The sequence below is a fragment of the Ciconia boyciana genome, chromosome 4, assembly GCF_034638445.1.
Source record: "Ciconia boyciana chromosome 4, ASM3463844v1, whole genome shotgun sequence".
Taxonomy (NCBI): domain Eukaryota; kingdom Metazoa; phylum Chordata; class Aves; order Ciconiiformes; family Ciconiidae; genus Ciconia; species Ciconia boyciana.
In genome coordinates, this window is record NC_132937.1 from 33,778,300 (window position 1) to 33,795,854 (window position 17,555).

The 17,555-nt window shown below is 35.4% G+C and overlaps 1 protein-coding gene across 24 annotated transcripts in view; it reads left to right on the forward strand.

The window, feature by feature from the left end:
- The window catches only part of LOC140651491 (adenomatous polyposis coli protein-like), a 176,898-nt gene that overhangs the window by 125,506 nt on the left and 33,837 nt on the right, over window positions 1–17,555 (forward strand). For 21 of the 24 annotated variants that reach the window (XM_072860976.1, XM_072860987.1, XM_072860973.1 and 18 more), the window contains 2 exons: window positions 4,260–4,343; window positions 13,572–13,676. In XM_072860976.1, the coding sequence (XP_072717077.1) occupies window positions 4,260–4,343; window positions 13,572–13,676 (189 nt within the window). Of the gene's footprint in view, window positions 1–3,769; window positions 3,881–4,259; window positions 4,344–13,571; window positions 13,677–17,555 lie in introns of those variants that run through there. The other 3 variants (XM_072860992.1, XM_072860993.1, XM_072860996.1) reach the window with 2 other exon arrangements.

Consider the following 17,555-nt stretch of genomic DNA (forward strand, 5'->3'; position numbering starts at 1 on the left):
TATATTGGAAGAGTAGAGGAAGAGAGAAGCGAGAAAAGGAAAGGAAAAGAGAGGAGAAAAGAGAAAGGAAAAGTATCACCACCCTTGGATCCCGCGATGACGATGACAGGCGTGGCAATCCTCCAGTGGTGGGCGCGCGCGGGTTCCCTGGAGGGCGTGTCTTTTATAAGCTAATCCCCGCCTCCAGGTACGCCCCTTCAGGACTTACATGGTTCTTGTTCTAGAAAGTTCTCAATCTTCTGCGCAGGCGCTGGGGGAGGGGGGTGGTCGCGAGGGGTCTCTCGGGCAGTTGCAAGCCCCTTAAACCCTGTGTGACCTCTGGCCATACATGGTAAAGTCCGGCAGAGCCTGGAACCGCGCGTTCTCTGACTCGCTCTCCACGTCCCGCACGTCCCGCTCGTCCCGCTCCCGCTCCCGCTCTCCCCCACCTGGTGCTCGCCGACCTGCCGTCGCCATGCAAATAGCTCCTCGCCTCGCCACAATGTTTGAGGCATTAACTCTTTCAGTCTCTCACAATGGCATGGAATATCCCTTTGGTCATTGGAATCAGCTGTCCTGGCTGCGTCTCCTCCCAACTTCTCGCCCACCCCCAGCCTACTCGCTTTGTGGGGGCAGAGTGAGAAACAGAGAAGGCCTTGACACTGTGTAAGCACTGTTCAGCGATAGCTAAAACACTGGTGTGTTATCTACACTGTTTTGGTCACAGATCTAAACCACAGCACCATAGGGGCTGCTATGAACAAAATTAACTCCATCCCAGCCAGACCCAGTACACCTGGACTCTTGCACAGATCAAGATTTCAGCACTGTTAGATTTGTACATTTGTCTTGATTGTAAATGTAATGCAGACCAACCCATTAATAATTTTCTCTACTTTTTATGTTATATTTTTATTTGAAGAAAAGATTATCCATGTTTTTAAAACAAAGTATTTTAAAGCAAAATTCTATTCCTTTTTTTTTATTTTTTAGTAAGTGATTATTTTTCTATCACTGTGAAGAGAGGAATTTTTTTTGTTAGAATTCTTACTAGGGCAGTGAAATTCAAATAATTTCTAATTTTAAATGTTAAGATACTTTATCCATAGATCTTATAGTGATGGTTAAATTTAATAAAATAAATAAGAATATACTATGAAAAAATAGGAATAAAAAGTGATGTTTCTTGTATAGATTTTAAAGTTAAAACCATTCCTAAATGCATTCAGATACTTGTGAGTTCATTCCTAGTCATGCAAAATCACAAGTAATCAAATGACATTGTTAAGTAATGTAAAAATAGACATAGCATTCACATAATGCAGAGCACTGAGATGTTTTCTTATTTTATTTAATAATAAATTAAATAAAATATTTGTATAAAATTATTATAATTAAAATTATTATTAAATGATTGTTTATTTAATATTTTTCTAATTATGTAGTTTAGAACCATTTGTCTTCTATAATATTAAACTGTTTGACTTTTTAATCATAGTATTGTAGAATGGTTTGGGTTGGAAGGGCCCTTTACAGGTCATCTAGTCCAACCCTCCCTGCAATGAGCAGGGACATCTTCAACTAGATCAGGTTGCTCAGAGCCCCGTCCAACCTGGCCTTGAATGTTTCCAGGGATGGGGCATCCACAACCTCTCTGGGCAACCTGTTCCAGTGTTTCACCGCCCTCATCATAAAAAATTTCTTCCTTATATCTAGTCTAAATCTATCCTCTTCTAGTTTAAAACCATTACCCCTTGTCCTATCGCTACAGGCCCTGCTAAAAAGTCTGTCCCCATCTTTCTTATAAGTCCCCTTTAAGTATTGAAAGGCTGCAATAAGGTCTCCCCAGAGCCTTCTCTTCTCCAGGCTGAACAATCCCAACTCTCTCAGCCTTTCCTCATAAGAGAGGTGTTCCATCCCTCTGATCATTTTTGTGGCCCTCCTCTGGACCCACTCCAACAGGTCCATGTCTTTCTTGTCTTCTGGGACCCCAGAGCTGGACGCAGTACTCCAGGTGGGGTCTCACTAGAGTGGAGTAGAGGGGCAGAATCACCTCCCTCGACCTCCAGGCCATGCAAATCTGAGGTCCCTTGTAAGATACCCAGTAATATGGACATTTTCTTGATGTTTTTTGCCTTCCCCTTATCATCTTAATCTAAGTAAAGCTCAGCATTATTCCTACTGCTATGTTTTGTTATTTTGCGTTTACATAGCAAAAAGTATAATTTGTCTTCATTCAGTGATTTACTGACTTTAGGCTCATTTCAGATTCATTATTGAACAAATTAAATTAGGTTCTTAGAGTTTTGATTGTTGTTCATCAAACTTACTGCTATTGATTCCTGGTACTTGTTTAACTGTATTCCTCTACTGTTGTATGTTTGTCTTTGAACCATAAACCCTTTGGGGCAGGAAATACGTTATTTTTTCTGCTTGTACAGTGTTTTGTGCAAAATGGTTGATGCTTCTCCTCAAGTCCCCTATAATACAAATAATGAATAAGCAGAGAGAATAATGTTCTGATGTTTAAATCTCTGGACTAAAATTTGGGAGATATGGACTGAATTGTTGTCCTTTTGAGAACTTCATCATTGATACTGGACAAATCATGTAATCTTTACTTGTTTTTCTTCTGCAAAAAAAAAAAAATCCCTGCTTTTAGTTGTATATATACATATACTCAGTTTCTCTCAATGCCCTTTGTGAAATAAATTACTGGTTAAACAGAAAGAAACTCAGTTTGGGGAAAATTTAAGTCATTCTTAAAGACAAAAAGGAGAGATGTGTTATGTCAGTCGTGCATCACCTCACCAATGTATAGTTATTCCCAGTAATATATTTTTATTATCTTTCTAATACTTAAGAATTTCCTGATCCAAGAGAGAAGGGGAATGAATTATCTGTCTGCCTCGTGTTGTGCTGAGGCTTCTGTGTATGTAGCTTTCAAATTTTATTGGCCTTTTTTTTCTGATACTTTGCTTTACAGATAAATATCTAATTTATAGTTTACTATTTGTAACTCCACTAAGTGTTGGTGTTTAGGATGCTTTTCCCACAGCTTATTATCCTGCATGTTTTAAAAATTCATTCTGTTCTTTGTGATTATATTTTTTATGTGTTTCTAAAATTTCTAGATTATATTGTGTTTCTATTACAATTTACAAGTGTATTTGGCATTTGCAGCTTTTTTAAAAGTTTATCTTATTTCCATTTTCAGATTATAAAAATGTTAAATAAGGCTGGTTATAATGCTGATCCTTGCAGTGTCCACTAGATTCACAAAGCCTTTCCTCTTTTAGTATAGCACTGTAAATGTTATTCAGGTAAAATGATGAGGATTTTTTTAAAAACTGTGCGTTCATTTTTTAAGCTATCCATCATACCAAAAAAAATCCTATTTAGTTCAGTGTTTTGTTTCTGTCCTGATATTATTGGGCTAATTATTTTCTGCCCACTTTTAAAGTCAAATAATGTCAATTTATTAGCAAGCTGATAGAGGGATATATCACTTATTGCATTCACTTATTGTTTCATAGATTCATAATGCATCCTGTGCTCCACAGTATAACTTACATGGAGTATATGTATCCTGTAAAGTTCAGTTTTTCAACATTCCATTTACTAACCACAGAATGATTGCAGTGGGAAGTGTCGATATAGCTATAAAAGACTCGCATCAGAAATATCTATAAAATCCCAGACAAACCAAAGAAGCAGTATGTAGTTTTCTTTTTACTAACCCTGTATATTCTTTGGAATTTGTAGGAACAGAAAATATTCAGAGGCTGTGCATAGGCAAATTTCCCAAATCATCATAGTAACTGAAAATAATCGAAGACATTCGGGATTTTATACTTTCAAAACACTCTGCAAATATAAATCTCTCTCAAATCTCTGTAAGGCAAGTAGAAGTCTAACATTTGAGATGAAAATGAAATAATTTGCTAAAAGCCTGCATAGAATGTCAGTTTCAGAAATAGGAAAATTGTGCAAGTTTACTGAAATGTTTTTCTATACCTGGGCTTGTACTGTGTGACAATCTAATATTATATCCAAATTAGTGTCAGTTTTATTAAAAACCCAACTACCCATTATTTTTTGAATGTTTGCAATCATGCCTGGTTTTTTATTGTCAAGAACATTTGTGGAATTACCACATGAACAAAGTAGTTCTGTTTTGCAGTCAGCTATATTTGTAATGAACTGTTCTCATTGTCATTCTGTACAGTAAGTATAAAGAATTTTTTTTAAAATAAAACATGAAAATACATTCATTTCAGGTAAGGGTGATGAGGATTCAACAAATAGAGAAGGACATTCTTTGTATACGACAGCTCCTGCAATCACAAGCAGCTGAAGCAGAGGTTAGTGAGCAATTTCTTGCCTTCTTTTGATTAGAATATGTATCTTTTTAAAAAAGCAAATCTACTTAAATGAGTATATTGGTGGGCAGCATTATTTGTATCAGCAAGTGATGTCGTGGTTCATAAATTAGTCAATATTCATAGGCTGTAGCTGCCTTGGGAATAAAATTTGGTAGCATGTTACTTGCTCTGTTAGCAATGAACTGAGGGTGGAAAACTTGGAATATTCTTTATGCTACTGTTGAATTTTAATCAATAATTATATATCAGTTAAAAGTTAAGTAGCAATTTCAATAAAAAGGTCAAAGTGCAATGTATTATAAAGGCTGAGCATTGGTTTTAGCAAATAATTATAACAGTTTTGCATGTCTTTCTAAATATGAATCTGTGATAAGCAGCTTCATGGATTGCTTATCTTTTGAGATAAGAAAAAAAGGGCGAATACAGTTTCTGTCAGACTTCATTGGAGAAGCCTTGCGTGTTTTTAGTGTTTAAGTATTTGGTTCTATATTAAGAAGTACAAGATAGTTTCCTGTAAATGGCAAAGTCCATAATAGTAATTGTAATTAACAAAAACTGCACTCACAGTGGAAATTAATTTACGAGCTCAACTCTTTCTCATACTTGTAAATTAACTATAAATTGTATGTTGGACATGAATATTTTATTGTTTGTCTTTGCCCAAAATAACAACTGTGAAAGTTCAGGGCAGCTTTTAAATTATTAAGGGATAGAGATTTTCCCACTGTAGAAAATAAATTATTTCACAATTCCAGTTTTTGGGGGAAAATCTGGTATTATAAGTGAAGCTGACAGTAGTGTGTATAATTAAAGTTGTCTAGTCTTTTGACATGTTAGCCAGTCCAGCTGCAATTTTGTTTGATTTATGCCCTTGATTGCTGCTTTTAAAAATCACTAAACATTTTGGAGAATTAAATTATCAGTTTATTTTCCTAACCTTTTCATTTAATTCTGTTAGCATGCTTACTCGTGGTAAAACACGGATTTGATTTTTTGGAGGAAGTGACTTTTGCTTTCATAGTAAAATGTTTCCTAGTTTGGTTTGTATAAGTCTCCTAAAATCGGACTAGCAGACTTGCACAGTTGCATTAAGCAACTGAATTAAATGACAATAGCATTGGGCTTTGTGGTCTGAACAGTAATGGAGTCTGACAAGATGTTATAAAAGAAAGCTTTATTGAGGCAGTAGGAAAGATGAGCAACAATGCACCCATACGGTGACTCACCCAATCACTGACAGCAAATGCAGGATCATAAGCAATACCCTGGCTCCGGTGGACTGCCAGGGACGCTTGGTGTCCGGGTCATCTGGCAGCAACAGCCAATCGTGGAAATGCCTTTTGACTGCAGTAAGAGTCACGCCATCTCTTGGCTCCACCAATGGCAGTGTGATTTGAGAGAATCGTACCTTACATGAATAATGTGGGTGGCATCCTGCCTATGCTGCCGATGTCAGTCAGGGGGCAGGGTGTCAGGAGACGGCGTGTCAGGCTTCCGGTTTCCTAATAAAACTTTTATGTTGTATGGATAGAAATTGTTGCAGAGGTATATAGCAACCACAGGGAAGGTGCAATCTGGTAGATGTCAGAAATACGCAATTATAAGATTTAATCTCTAGTTTTGTTATGAAATTAAACTCTGTGCATTTCATAAGTAATTTTTAGCAAAATTACATATCTTTCCTCCCTTTCTCAAGTAACATTAATTGAGCAGATACAGTAGATTGCATCTATTAAAGCTTGTTTCTAAAGTAACAAGCTCCTCTATTAGCTATAAACCTTTTCTGAATTAATATATTTGAATGTCAAGTATGTAGTCTGGAGACAACTTTATTCTTCAACCAGAAAAAGAAACTAGGATTCTTTTTCTCCAGCAGTCATTTGTCAATGGTTTACAAAAAGTTTTAACATCCTTTTTACTGAGCTGTTTTCTCTGCATCTCGGATAATAGCCTCTTCCTACTAGCAGACATTCTTTTAAGGCAAATCATGCTGATTAGTACTTTGGATTTTAAAGGTATTTGTTACTGACCTGGCCAGTGACCAGTGTAGATTGATAAGGTTACCTATGATGGTATTTCTGTTTTCCCAGATGGTGTAAGACATACTTATTTTTAAATAAAGCAAAAATACGTTAAAAATAATAAAATTGCTTAGTACTGAAAAGTTAGCAGTGTAAAACAACATAGCCTCCTTTAGTGTAAATATGATACACTTGTTAAATACACTTAGTCTTTACCGCACAGTATGTAGGACTTGGCTAAATTCAGGGCATTGAATAGAAGGCAAATTGGACAGTGATAAGAAAGAGAGGATACTCTTCTGTCTTTACAAGCCTAGGACTATAGTCCAGGAAGGTCAGGGTCTTGTCCATGTTCTGCCATGGACTTTTAGTGAGCAATATTATTACAGTATAATTTTTTATTTTCAGATAACTATACAAGATGTAATTTTCTCTAAAATCAGTGGTACTCTTGTCATGTGACATTTAGAGGTGCCCATCTTTATTTCAGAATGAAAATATATTTCATTTACATTTTTTTGTTCCACCATTCAATATTAAAGTTGATGCATCTTTTCAGTAAGATGAGAGGGAAGCACAAAAATTACCAATCTAATGTAAAGGGTTTCTCTGCATAGAATGTCTGGTTTGTTATTGGACAGATATAATTAGTATAGTTTTCAAAACAATTTGAGGATATTTTCAAAAAACATGTTATGAAAGCTTTCAAAATGCTTCTGAACAAAAATTCCCAATTTATTATTAGTGATCTGATTTGTATTTATTTATTTACTCTAAGTTTAGAGAGAAGTTGGACTTAAAATCTGTAATTAATTCTGATGGGATCATAGTTAGGGATAAGGAAATCAACTGTCACCTATGGTGGTAAGTATGTTGTCACCATCAGGTGATAAAATTGCCTTTTTACCACCTAACAAACTGTTTCAATCAATGTATGAGGAGGTCACAGTTGACTAAAATTACACTGATAACTTTTGGAGGTAAAATTGTAAAATGAGGCATCTGTGCATGCACACCACTGTGAAAGCAGTTCACTATCACATTATCAAACAGCTGTCAGCTTCCTTAGTAGGGAAACTAAGCAATTCAACAGTTGAAAGTCCTTTCTCTGTGCCTTTACCACATACTGCCTTACAACCTCCCTATAGTTGCATTTGAGTGTGCAACAAACACCTCATTCATATCTGCTCCCTTGACATCTCCTCAGATTGCAGTCCAGTAGTGTGGACACAGTTCTGGAAATAAATTTTGGTAGAGAAGAGTAAATATTATACCACATAAAGCTAGTCTGATGACAAGTTTCAGAAAAGGGATGGGGATACGTTTTGAAGAGCAATTTGGTGGGGACCTGTGTACGGGTGTTTAAAAAGTTGTAGGGTAGTGCTGAACGGAGAAGAATGAGTTGGTCAGCAAATTGAGGAGGTACACAGCCTCAGGGAGAAGGTAATTTACTGGCAGAGAAGTACTATAAGATATGGTACTCTATTTTAAGAGAAGAATTTTACTAATGTTCAGAATTAGTTAAATATGTGTGATATTGTAGTACAAGTGGTATGAACTTAGTCTGAATAGCCTTAAATAATTGACTGCTGTGTTACTGTTGTTTTCTCTCATTACAGAATTTTTCTCTCTTATTCTGGAAAAAATATCACAGTATTTTAGACTCACCTCAAGGACTCAAAGAGTAGTTTTTGTCTCAGTTCTTTACTCCAGTCCTTTCTCTTATTTGGCCTCTGAATACATGGAAATTCTTTAATATATCAAAATTTTCTTGTGGTGTGTCCTATCAATAAAGCTTCTGGAAGGGTTGGTTGTACATTTACACATTTTAAGAAAGAGTTAACAGGGTACTGGTGGTTAAGGGGGGAGTAACTACACACCTATTAATACTACATAGGTGACTTCACGAGACTTCTAGTATATACTTTGTGAGATTTTCATAAGGTTTGCAATCCACTATAGAGTTAGATCCCTCCAAAGACAGAATGTTTGGCTGTCAGGTACGAATCTGAAATTGCATTAAAAAAACCCAAACCCCACAACAATTTCTTAGCAAGTATTTCATAGGGTGTTTTAATTTGTTATAGTGGTCCAGGCCTTTCTATCATAATATCTGTCATTTGAAATATGTGAAGTGTTTCCATTAAACAGTGTTGCTGCAGATAATTTATTCTGTTCAGAGATTACGCTCAGCAAACTTTAAACTGTTTTGATAAAGCACTGTGATGGATAGGAGTTCTCTTAATAATTTGACTTACAAGATTTTTTTTCTCCTTTATGACTTAACTGTAACAAAATGTTTTAAATCTTATGGTTTCTTGGTTTTGTTCATTACATTATTCTCTTGATCTTACCATGTTCTTTCTTACACCTGTATGTATATAGGTTTTGTATGTACTATGAAGTTATGGTGAAATAAACATTTTTTGGTATCTAAGAAAATAATAGTTTATCTGCAGTTTTCAACACACAGAAAATAATAAGGCACAGGAATATTGTGAAAAAAAAAGTCTTTTGCCTTAAAAAGCCATTATTCCTAATAAATACACAAGGGACTACTTTTGCAACTCATTTTTACAAAGTATTAAGTAAAATTATTTTTAATTGGTTATCTTAGCAAAAAGAATCAAGGCCTACTATTCTTGCAAATGTCACACCAAGAGATTTGTCTTTTTTCTACTAGTAAATACAGGGAAATTAACAATTGACAAGTGATAGTTCTTGTTTACTTTAAAAGCATTTAGAGCATAGTGACAAGATGGGGGGAGCCTATCTTCCTGTAATAGGCACTTGCAGTCTTTCACCATTTTGCTACAAAAGCAAACAAGCATACTCAGTAACTTAAAAACTTTGGTCCTAGTTTTGTAGTGGGATGCTAGAATTCAGGAATGACAGAGAGGCTCTAAACCCAGCTAATGCCTCCTGAGAATGAACGCTTTTATAATTTAAATGAACAACTACAGAGAAAGAGGTTTCTTCAGAAAGCAGAGAGAAAGGGAGATTGTAATAAGGTGTACAGTATTTCAGTTTCACCAAGCCCTTGCAGATAAATCATGAGAAATAGTTTTCCTCCCTGCATCTAGCAATTTCACTTTGGCTTGAAAGATTCCACTTTGGAGCTTTCAAGAGGGAAATTTAGAAAGAAAAAGTCTATTCATAGAATGAGCTTTCTTAGGAGAAAAAAAGATACACTAAAGTATGAACGTGTCCCATAGACTAAGCTCAAGGCAAGGCTTTTCCGAAACCAATTGTATTGGGTCTGGCTGGGATGGAGTTAACTTTCCCCATAGCAGCCCTCATAGTGCTGTACTTTGTATTTGTAGCTAGAAAGGTGTTGATAACACATCCATGTTTTGGCTACTGCTGAGTAGTGCTTGCACAGCATCAAGGCTGTCTCTCCAACCACCACCCCTGCCCCCAAAGGCCAGTAGGCTGGGGGTGGGCAAGAGGTTGGCAGGGAACATAGCTGGAACAGCTGATCCAAACTGACTGACTGATATTCCATACCATATGACATCATGCTCAGCAATAAAAGCTAAGAGAAAGGAGGAGGAGTAAAGGGGGGCATTCGTTATGAAGGTGTTTGTCTTCTGAAGCAACCGCTACGCATACTGATGCCCTACTTCCCAGGAAGTGGCTGGACATCACTTGCTGATGGGAAGTAGAGAAAAAATCTTTTTGCTTTGCTTTGCTTACACACGTGGCCTTTGCTTTTCTTATTAAACTGCTTTTATCTCGACCCACAAGTTTTTCATCTTACTTTCCCCCCTGTCCTGCTGAGGAGGGGGAGTGAGAGAGCAGCATGGTGGGCACCTGGCATCCAGCCAAGGTCAACCCACCACGCCAATGTTAATATTTCTTGTGCACTTCACAGTCATCACATTGCATGTATGAGATTTTGTTATTCATCCATTTCAGGGATGATTAAATGAGAACTTCTGTAAGGCCTCTTCATGCAAGAGTACACAGCCAGCTTCTGAGATAACAGAATCATAGTTCACTCGTTCTGCTTCACAGTTCTTCAGAAATCATGTCGCAGAATGGGTCGTTCTGTTTAATGCACTGGACCTGTGTGCCATTCTCTAGATGCTGTACCACATGTAGAGATTACAGTCTGTTGTTGTTTACATTCTGTGGTTCTTTAGCTGATGTGGTTGATAGCCTATATATTTTCATCCACAAGTCCTACATTCAGTGTTAAAAGCTAATGCAAAGAAGGGGCTTACTTGTAGTGGTTATGCTATCTTTATAACCACTAACTCACAGACTGAGATGAATATTAATTTATTTACCATAATGTTATATATATATATATATATTTAAAATATATAAAATATATTTGAGTCATGCTTACGTGTATGTCTGTATGTGTGTGTATATATATATAAATAGAATAGAATAGGGTAGAATAGTTCCAGTTGGAAGGGACCTACAATGATCATCTAGTCCAACTGCCTGACCACTTCAGGGCTGACCAAAAGTTAAAGCATGTTATTAAGGGCATTGTCCAAATGCCTCTTAAACACTGACAGGCATGGGGCATTGACCACCTCTCTAGGAAGCCTGTTCCAGTGTTTGACCACCCTCTCGGTAAGGAAATGCTTCCTATAGTTTCCTGGGTCTTCCCTCACACCCTTCTTGTAAATTGGAAGACTCTCAAGACAAATAGAAGAAGTAGAAGAATCAGTTTTCAATAAATACCAGTTATCTGCTGGCTGTGTGTTATTAACTCCTTTGGGTCGGTATCCACAAAGTGAACAGCTTTTCACTTCAAATTACTCCAGTAACAAAAGTGGTAAAAACTCTTTTCTGTGAACTTCAAGGTTTCACATTCAAGCCCTGCTGATGACTCATGTGACAGTAAAGTATGTGCTTGTTTATACATGTTGTGACCACAAACATGCATTTAAGGTGAGGTGAACCCTGGTAGTAACTGTAAATAATTTCTTTATAATTAGAAATTATTTGGGTTGTTATGTTGACTACTTTTTGTCATGGCGTACTTTTGAGAGCTTTTTCTGGAAATGGGAAGCCACCTCTTTCATAAATAGCATGTAGTAAACAAAAAACTTATGTAACTGGGAAGAGAAGGACAGAGATTGTAGGAGAGAGTTCTGCTTATATTGTCATGGAATGAAATAGATCCCTGTTTGTTCTCTAGATGCATCAAAACAATTTCAGAAATTACTCCCCCCCCCTCCTCAGGCCCCAAACCCAGAACTGTTCTTGGAAGAATAAGATATAAATAGCATCAACTGGGTGACACAGTGATTCAGAGCCTTGCTAATGAACAGTTCAGCTTTTCGCCTCTAGATACTTTGAATGCTACATTCTTCATGGGATTAAAAATTATTGTTATCTAATGACTGTTTGGAAAGTTCTGTCCTGTGTTATATTGGAGGCTTAGATCTAGATTTTATGTCAAACTCATCACTTCACTATACTATACTATACTATACTATACTATACTATACTCAAGATTGAAAGTACTTTGAGACAGGGAGAGTCCTTATATTGTATTCAGCGCATAGTACAACAGGGCTTATCTTGACTGGGTCCTACTGTTGTATTGGGAACCAAAATTTATTTAGTCATTGTATTAGCAGCAATAACAATATAATTTCATACACACTGATAGAGATGGTAAGTTTTAAAAGTACGGATCAGGTTTAAAAGAATAACAACATTGTATCTCCTAAAATATTTTGAGAGTTTTGCCTTGCGGTTATTCATCTTCTATACTTAAACATATAATATTAAGGAAAGCGTTACTAATTACAAGTTTCAATTTTTTCATGTTATTACTTTGTTTAATGTTCCTGTGTTCTTTGAAGTATCTTCTTTCACTACTTAAACTGTATAGATTTTGTTTTTTAATGTTTATTTCTAAATTATTATTTCACATGTATTTAATCAGTTAGTTACCGGTTTCTGAAATCCTGCTGGTTGTTAAATATTTTCTGGATTTGAGACTAATGTTTTTATATGAATAAAAGAAATTAAGAGTGCATGCCAGTGGTACTGTATGAGTGTGTTCACCATTTTTTCAGGTAATGAAAGAAGTTTTAGTATATGTACATTGAAGAGAAGTATGTTTCTGCTAGATGTTACAGAGAAATTTGCATAAAGCAAGATGGAGCACACTATGCTGTCATAGGCTGGACTGCTCATAAAAATTGTAAAGCCCCATAGAAATGGAATTTGATAAACCAAGTATAGTTATGCAAATGAAATGAGAGGGATACAAGAGAGTATTGTCTGTTATGGTAGTAGCCTCTGAGCCAGAAAAATGAGGCTTGGCATCAAAACTAATATTTAAGAATAATCCTGCTTTGGAGATAAGGTAATACCTTTTGAATTTCAGACTTCAAGCCAGTTCCAAGGACAGAACGGTTTATGTCACTCTGAAAAACTGGAACATTCTAAACAAATTAGTGGATGATGTTGGACACTTTACACAGTATTCTGCTCAGTTATTCTATTTGCTTTATTAAGGAAATATATAAAGCCCTATTTTTGGTGTTGATCTCGTGATCTCTCTGAGTGGATGTGACAACAGTTTAATTTTCATGTAGTTGTATCAAAAATTGGATCGCCTTAAGAAACTGGAACATGTGTCTGTACTAGGTTGCTGTATCGTTTGCATTAATTTTGATAAAATATGATTAGGTTGATCAGTAGCAGATTATTTAAATTTTATTTGCATCAAAGTGGTTACTCCTGCATTGTTTGTCTTTAAAATGTAGAAAGATTCATACCCTTCTGTTTACCCAGAAAGTGTTTGTGTTTGAATGGGAATCTTAATTTAACTGTGCTAGCCTTGTCTCCAAGTAAATGCACAGATCACATGGCATTGCAGAGAAGACCGTTTTTTGCTCCAATTCTGTTACATTTCTGATAGTGATGTGAGCACAGATGGTAGAGAATGGTGTTTCTGTGTCTCACAGCAAATCCTTTGTCTTGCAGGACTATAATCCTGAGAAGACATGCTTTGCTTTCATCTTGCAATTTTTCTAAGATGCTCTGTCTCAGCTGTTAATTATTGAGGCTAAGAGTTATGAAATACAAAGCACTACTCAATGGCTTTGTAAAGATACAGCACTGATGCATTTATAGTTTAGACAGCTTTGAATGTTAAAGTGTACTTCATTTCTGTATATAATTTCATACACTCTTGTATTAACAGCAGGCACCTCAAAGCAAGCATGATGCGGGTTCCCATGATACAGAGAGGCACAATGAAGGTCAAGGAACAGCAGAAATCAGCATAGCAACTACTGGTACTGGTCAGGTAAATTGATTATTTTCTATGTTGATAGTATAATTAAATACTTGAAAAGTACAATGCTTATATTTTGGTATATACCTTATTGTGTTTGTATGCCTGTTCATTTTTAAAAGATTTACACTTTTCTTCATTCCATCTGGAAGTGAGAAAATTTCTTGTATTTATTAGAAATAAATGTTTTAATAGGATGAAGTGTAAACATTCCATAATGCAAGGAGCTGTTTTCTTTTAAATTATTAATGAGCCTAATACTAAGAAACAAATAAAAAGAATTACTATAGAAAATGTATTTTATTCTAGGTGAACTGTAATATTAGAAGTATGGTTTAATTATGGGAAATTGCTCAAAATTTCACTTGAGAAATTATCACTGAAATATCAGTGATTTTAAAAACGAAAATAATCAAATGGCAGGTTTATCAGTAATATTTTGTTAATATTATTTCAGATAAAGCTTTGAAACAGTATTATCAATGAGATAATCTGGAAGTATGCTGAAGAATTATGTAAATGCTTTTAAATAATCTTTCATTGTCATTCCTTTTATTAGTGAAACACATTAGCACTGTGTGTGGGCTACGTTAAATTCTTCTTTACTTATCTTTTTATATTAATATTTTTGCAAGTTTGGGACCTCTTTCTTTGGATAAAAATACTGTAACTATTTATCATGCATGGATAAAAATACTGTAACTATCATGCACTAATTAATGTTCATTCACTTAATCTCCAACTGTAGCTGAGACATTCACATTAGTAATTTGGGCTCTTAAAACTTCACACTATAAATTTGATCATTTAATTCATGTGTAAAATATTTGTGCTACTTTAGGGAAGTAGAATTATTTAAATCCTTCTGAAAGTATCCTGTACAAGAAGATTTATCAGAAAGAATATAAATTGTTATTTGGCTTGAGTGTTTAATTTGATTTAACATTAAGCATAGCCCATACTTTTGCTTTTGAAAGATATTTGATCACCATTTTGAATTAAGTTCTCTCTGCTATATCTGAACAGTTGCTTGAGGCTCTCACTCTAATTCTTATGACAGCTTTATTGCTTGGTGTTGTGGTTTAACCCGGCAGGCAGCTAAACACCACACAGCCGTTCACTTACTCCCCCACAGTGGGATGGGGGAGAGAATCGGGAAAAAAAAAAAAAAAAAGGTAAAACTCATGGGTTGAGATAAAGACAATTTAATATGACAGAAAAGGAAGGGAAAATAATAATAATAATGATAAAAGAATATACAAAACAAGTGATGCACGATGCAATTGCTCACCACCCACTGACCGATGCCCAACCAGTTCCCGAGCAGTGGACCCCTGAGCAGCAGACCCCCGGCCAGCTTTTCCCCTAGTTTATATACTGAGCATGACATCATATGGTATGGAATATCCCTTTGGTCAGTTGGGGTCAGCTGTCCCGGCTGTGTCCCCTCCCAGCTTCTTGTGCACCCCCAGCCTACTCGCTGGTGGGGCGGTGTGAGAAGCAGGAAAAGGCCTTGACTCTGTGTAAGCACTGCTCAGCAACAACTAAAACATCCCTGTGTTATCAACATTATTCTCATCCTAAATCCAAAACACAGCACTATACCAGCTACTAGGAAGAAAATTAACTCTGTCCCAGCCGAAACCAGGACACTTGGGAAAAAAATTAATTCAGCGCTGCTTTGGGGCTGAAAGCATAATGTATTTAAATAATTGATGCACTGTGGCTGTATTTTCTTTCTTGACTGTATGAATCAGGAGTTATTTTGGACAACAAATATTTTACAAGGAAGGAAGAAGGGATTCTCATTATGCAAGACATTATGCAAGTAGACGATTCATTCATTCTTCATTTGAGGTTTTATGTTTAGGATTTGAGCAATTTTGAACTTTGCCTCATTAAAATATTTAAAACATTTATATTCTTTCCTCCTGGAGGTTGATAGATCCAGGGCTCTGAATCTGTGTTCTAAGAGACATCTGGGGATTATTTACTTTTAGGGCAAGTCCAGAGACAGAAGGCTTAATAGATTGGGCATAGCATTTATTTCTGATAAACCGGCTCAATATACTTTGTTTCTTTGAACAATCACTATTAAGTGGAGTGCAAAAAGTTTTAACTGAATAATTTGGGGCTAATTGGTTTTGTAGTCATATGAGCAATGCTAATTGAAAATTTGCCAATTGAAGAAAGGATTTTTTGGGATTCAGCTATGTCCTTTTCTGTACCATCTTACAGCTATCTTCTCTTCTGTTCCATTATGCTCACTATTCTGCCACTGTAGTGAAATTTATTCAAACATTTATTTTGCAAATTTTGTAAAGTAATTCAATGAGGTATTCTATTTTATTAATAAAATATGCCACAAAATAAGGAACACAACCTGACTGACAGAGTAAATAGCAAGTATAGTACAACAAACAACAAGTGAAAGACAGGAAAGTATAAAAAGAGAAAACAAGATGAAGTAGAAGGATAGGAAAAGATTTGGAAAGAGAAGGTTCTACACAAGAAGGGTCCATGTACATATCTCTGTCATTTTCCAGTTTCTCAGATGAATGGCTACACATTTCTTATACTACTTCTTCCATATCAGTCTTTAGGAGCCAGTAAGAAAGGTAATTGCATTTAATTTGGTCCTCCTGGCATTCTCAAAGTAGTAAGGCCAAAAATTATGGCTTTGAAGGAAATAGTTATTTGGATCAAAGTTGATACTGGTTTTTAGAAACAATAGGAAAAGTATGCTATTTCTGTCTAAACTATGATGGATTTTAATAGGTAGTGCTCCAAACTTGCATCTTTTTTTCCTTCTTGGATAAAATGAGCATATTAAACTTAAGAGTGGAGAATTTTGGCATGTACATATATGAAACCTGTAATCCTCTGAATGTAATCTGAGGTCAAGATGATATTAATGAATTAATGATATTAAAAATCTCAGGGTTCTTTCCCATATTCATAGCACTGCAGATTATTAAAGTGAAATAATTTAGGAAGTCTAATATAGTTTTCATTCTAAGCTTTACATTTTTCAAATTTTCCCATCCATAACAGCAAAAATAAGTGCTTGTTTACATGGGAAATATATATTGGAATAAAATAATGTGTGAATTTAAATCATTCTAGTTGTACTTATTTAGTATCCAATGCTAATACTTATTCTGGAATATGCATGAAATGTTCTGGATTCAAATGGAGAATGCAATGAGTCTGTTTAAATATTCCACTATAACTAGGATTTTTTCTGTTATAATTTCTACCAGAAATTAAAAGTCAGTAGATTAAAAGACCTGTGTCTTTAAAATAGTATACATTATTTTGTACATGACTTTTTAAATGTCACTGATATGGTCCAGTAATATTTATGATTTTTGTAGGAGTTTGCTTCTGTGATTCCTTCACAGTTAGCGTTTAACAGTTAGAATATGAAGTAATTTTTCAACTTCTGGAGTTTATTTTTTATTTGGGATGTTTTGTTAAGAGGACAAACATATGATTCCAGATAAATATTTATCATATTACCACCTATTTTGATCACAATGGGTAACATATTCACCTAGGTATATATAAAAGGATTAAGAACTCTTAGGAAATTGTGTCTTCCTTCTATTAGAGCTGATACAGGAAAAAGTCACTTAATACAGTGATGTAGGCTCAGGACAATGGAATGTTGGGCAAACTTCAATATAAGAAGGCACTCAGCTCAATTTTGAGACAAAATAAAGCTCACCCAATACAGCAATGAAACAAACAGAACAATTTTCCCTTAAATTGTATACTATTCAAATGTATTTTTAAGTGTCCCAAACTGAATGGAATCTTCTTGTGAGAGAGGGACATAGTAAAGGAAGCTTCACAGACAGGAAGCAGATAAAAAGAAAGAACTAAACA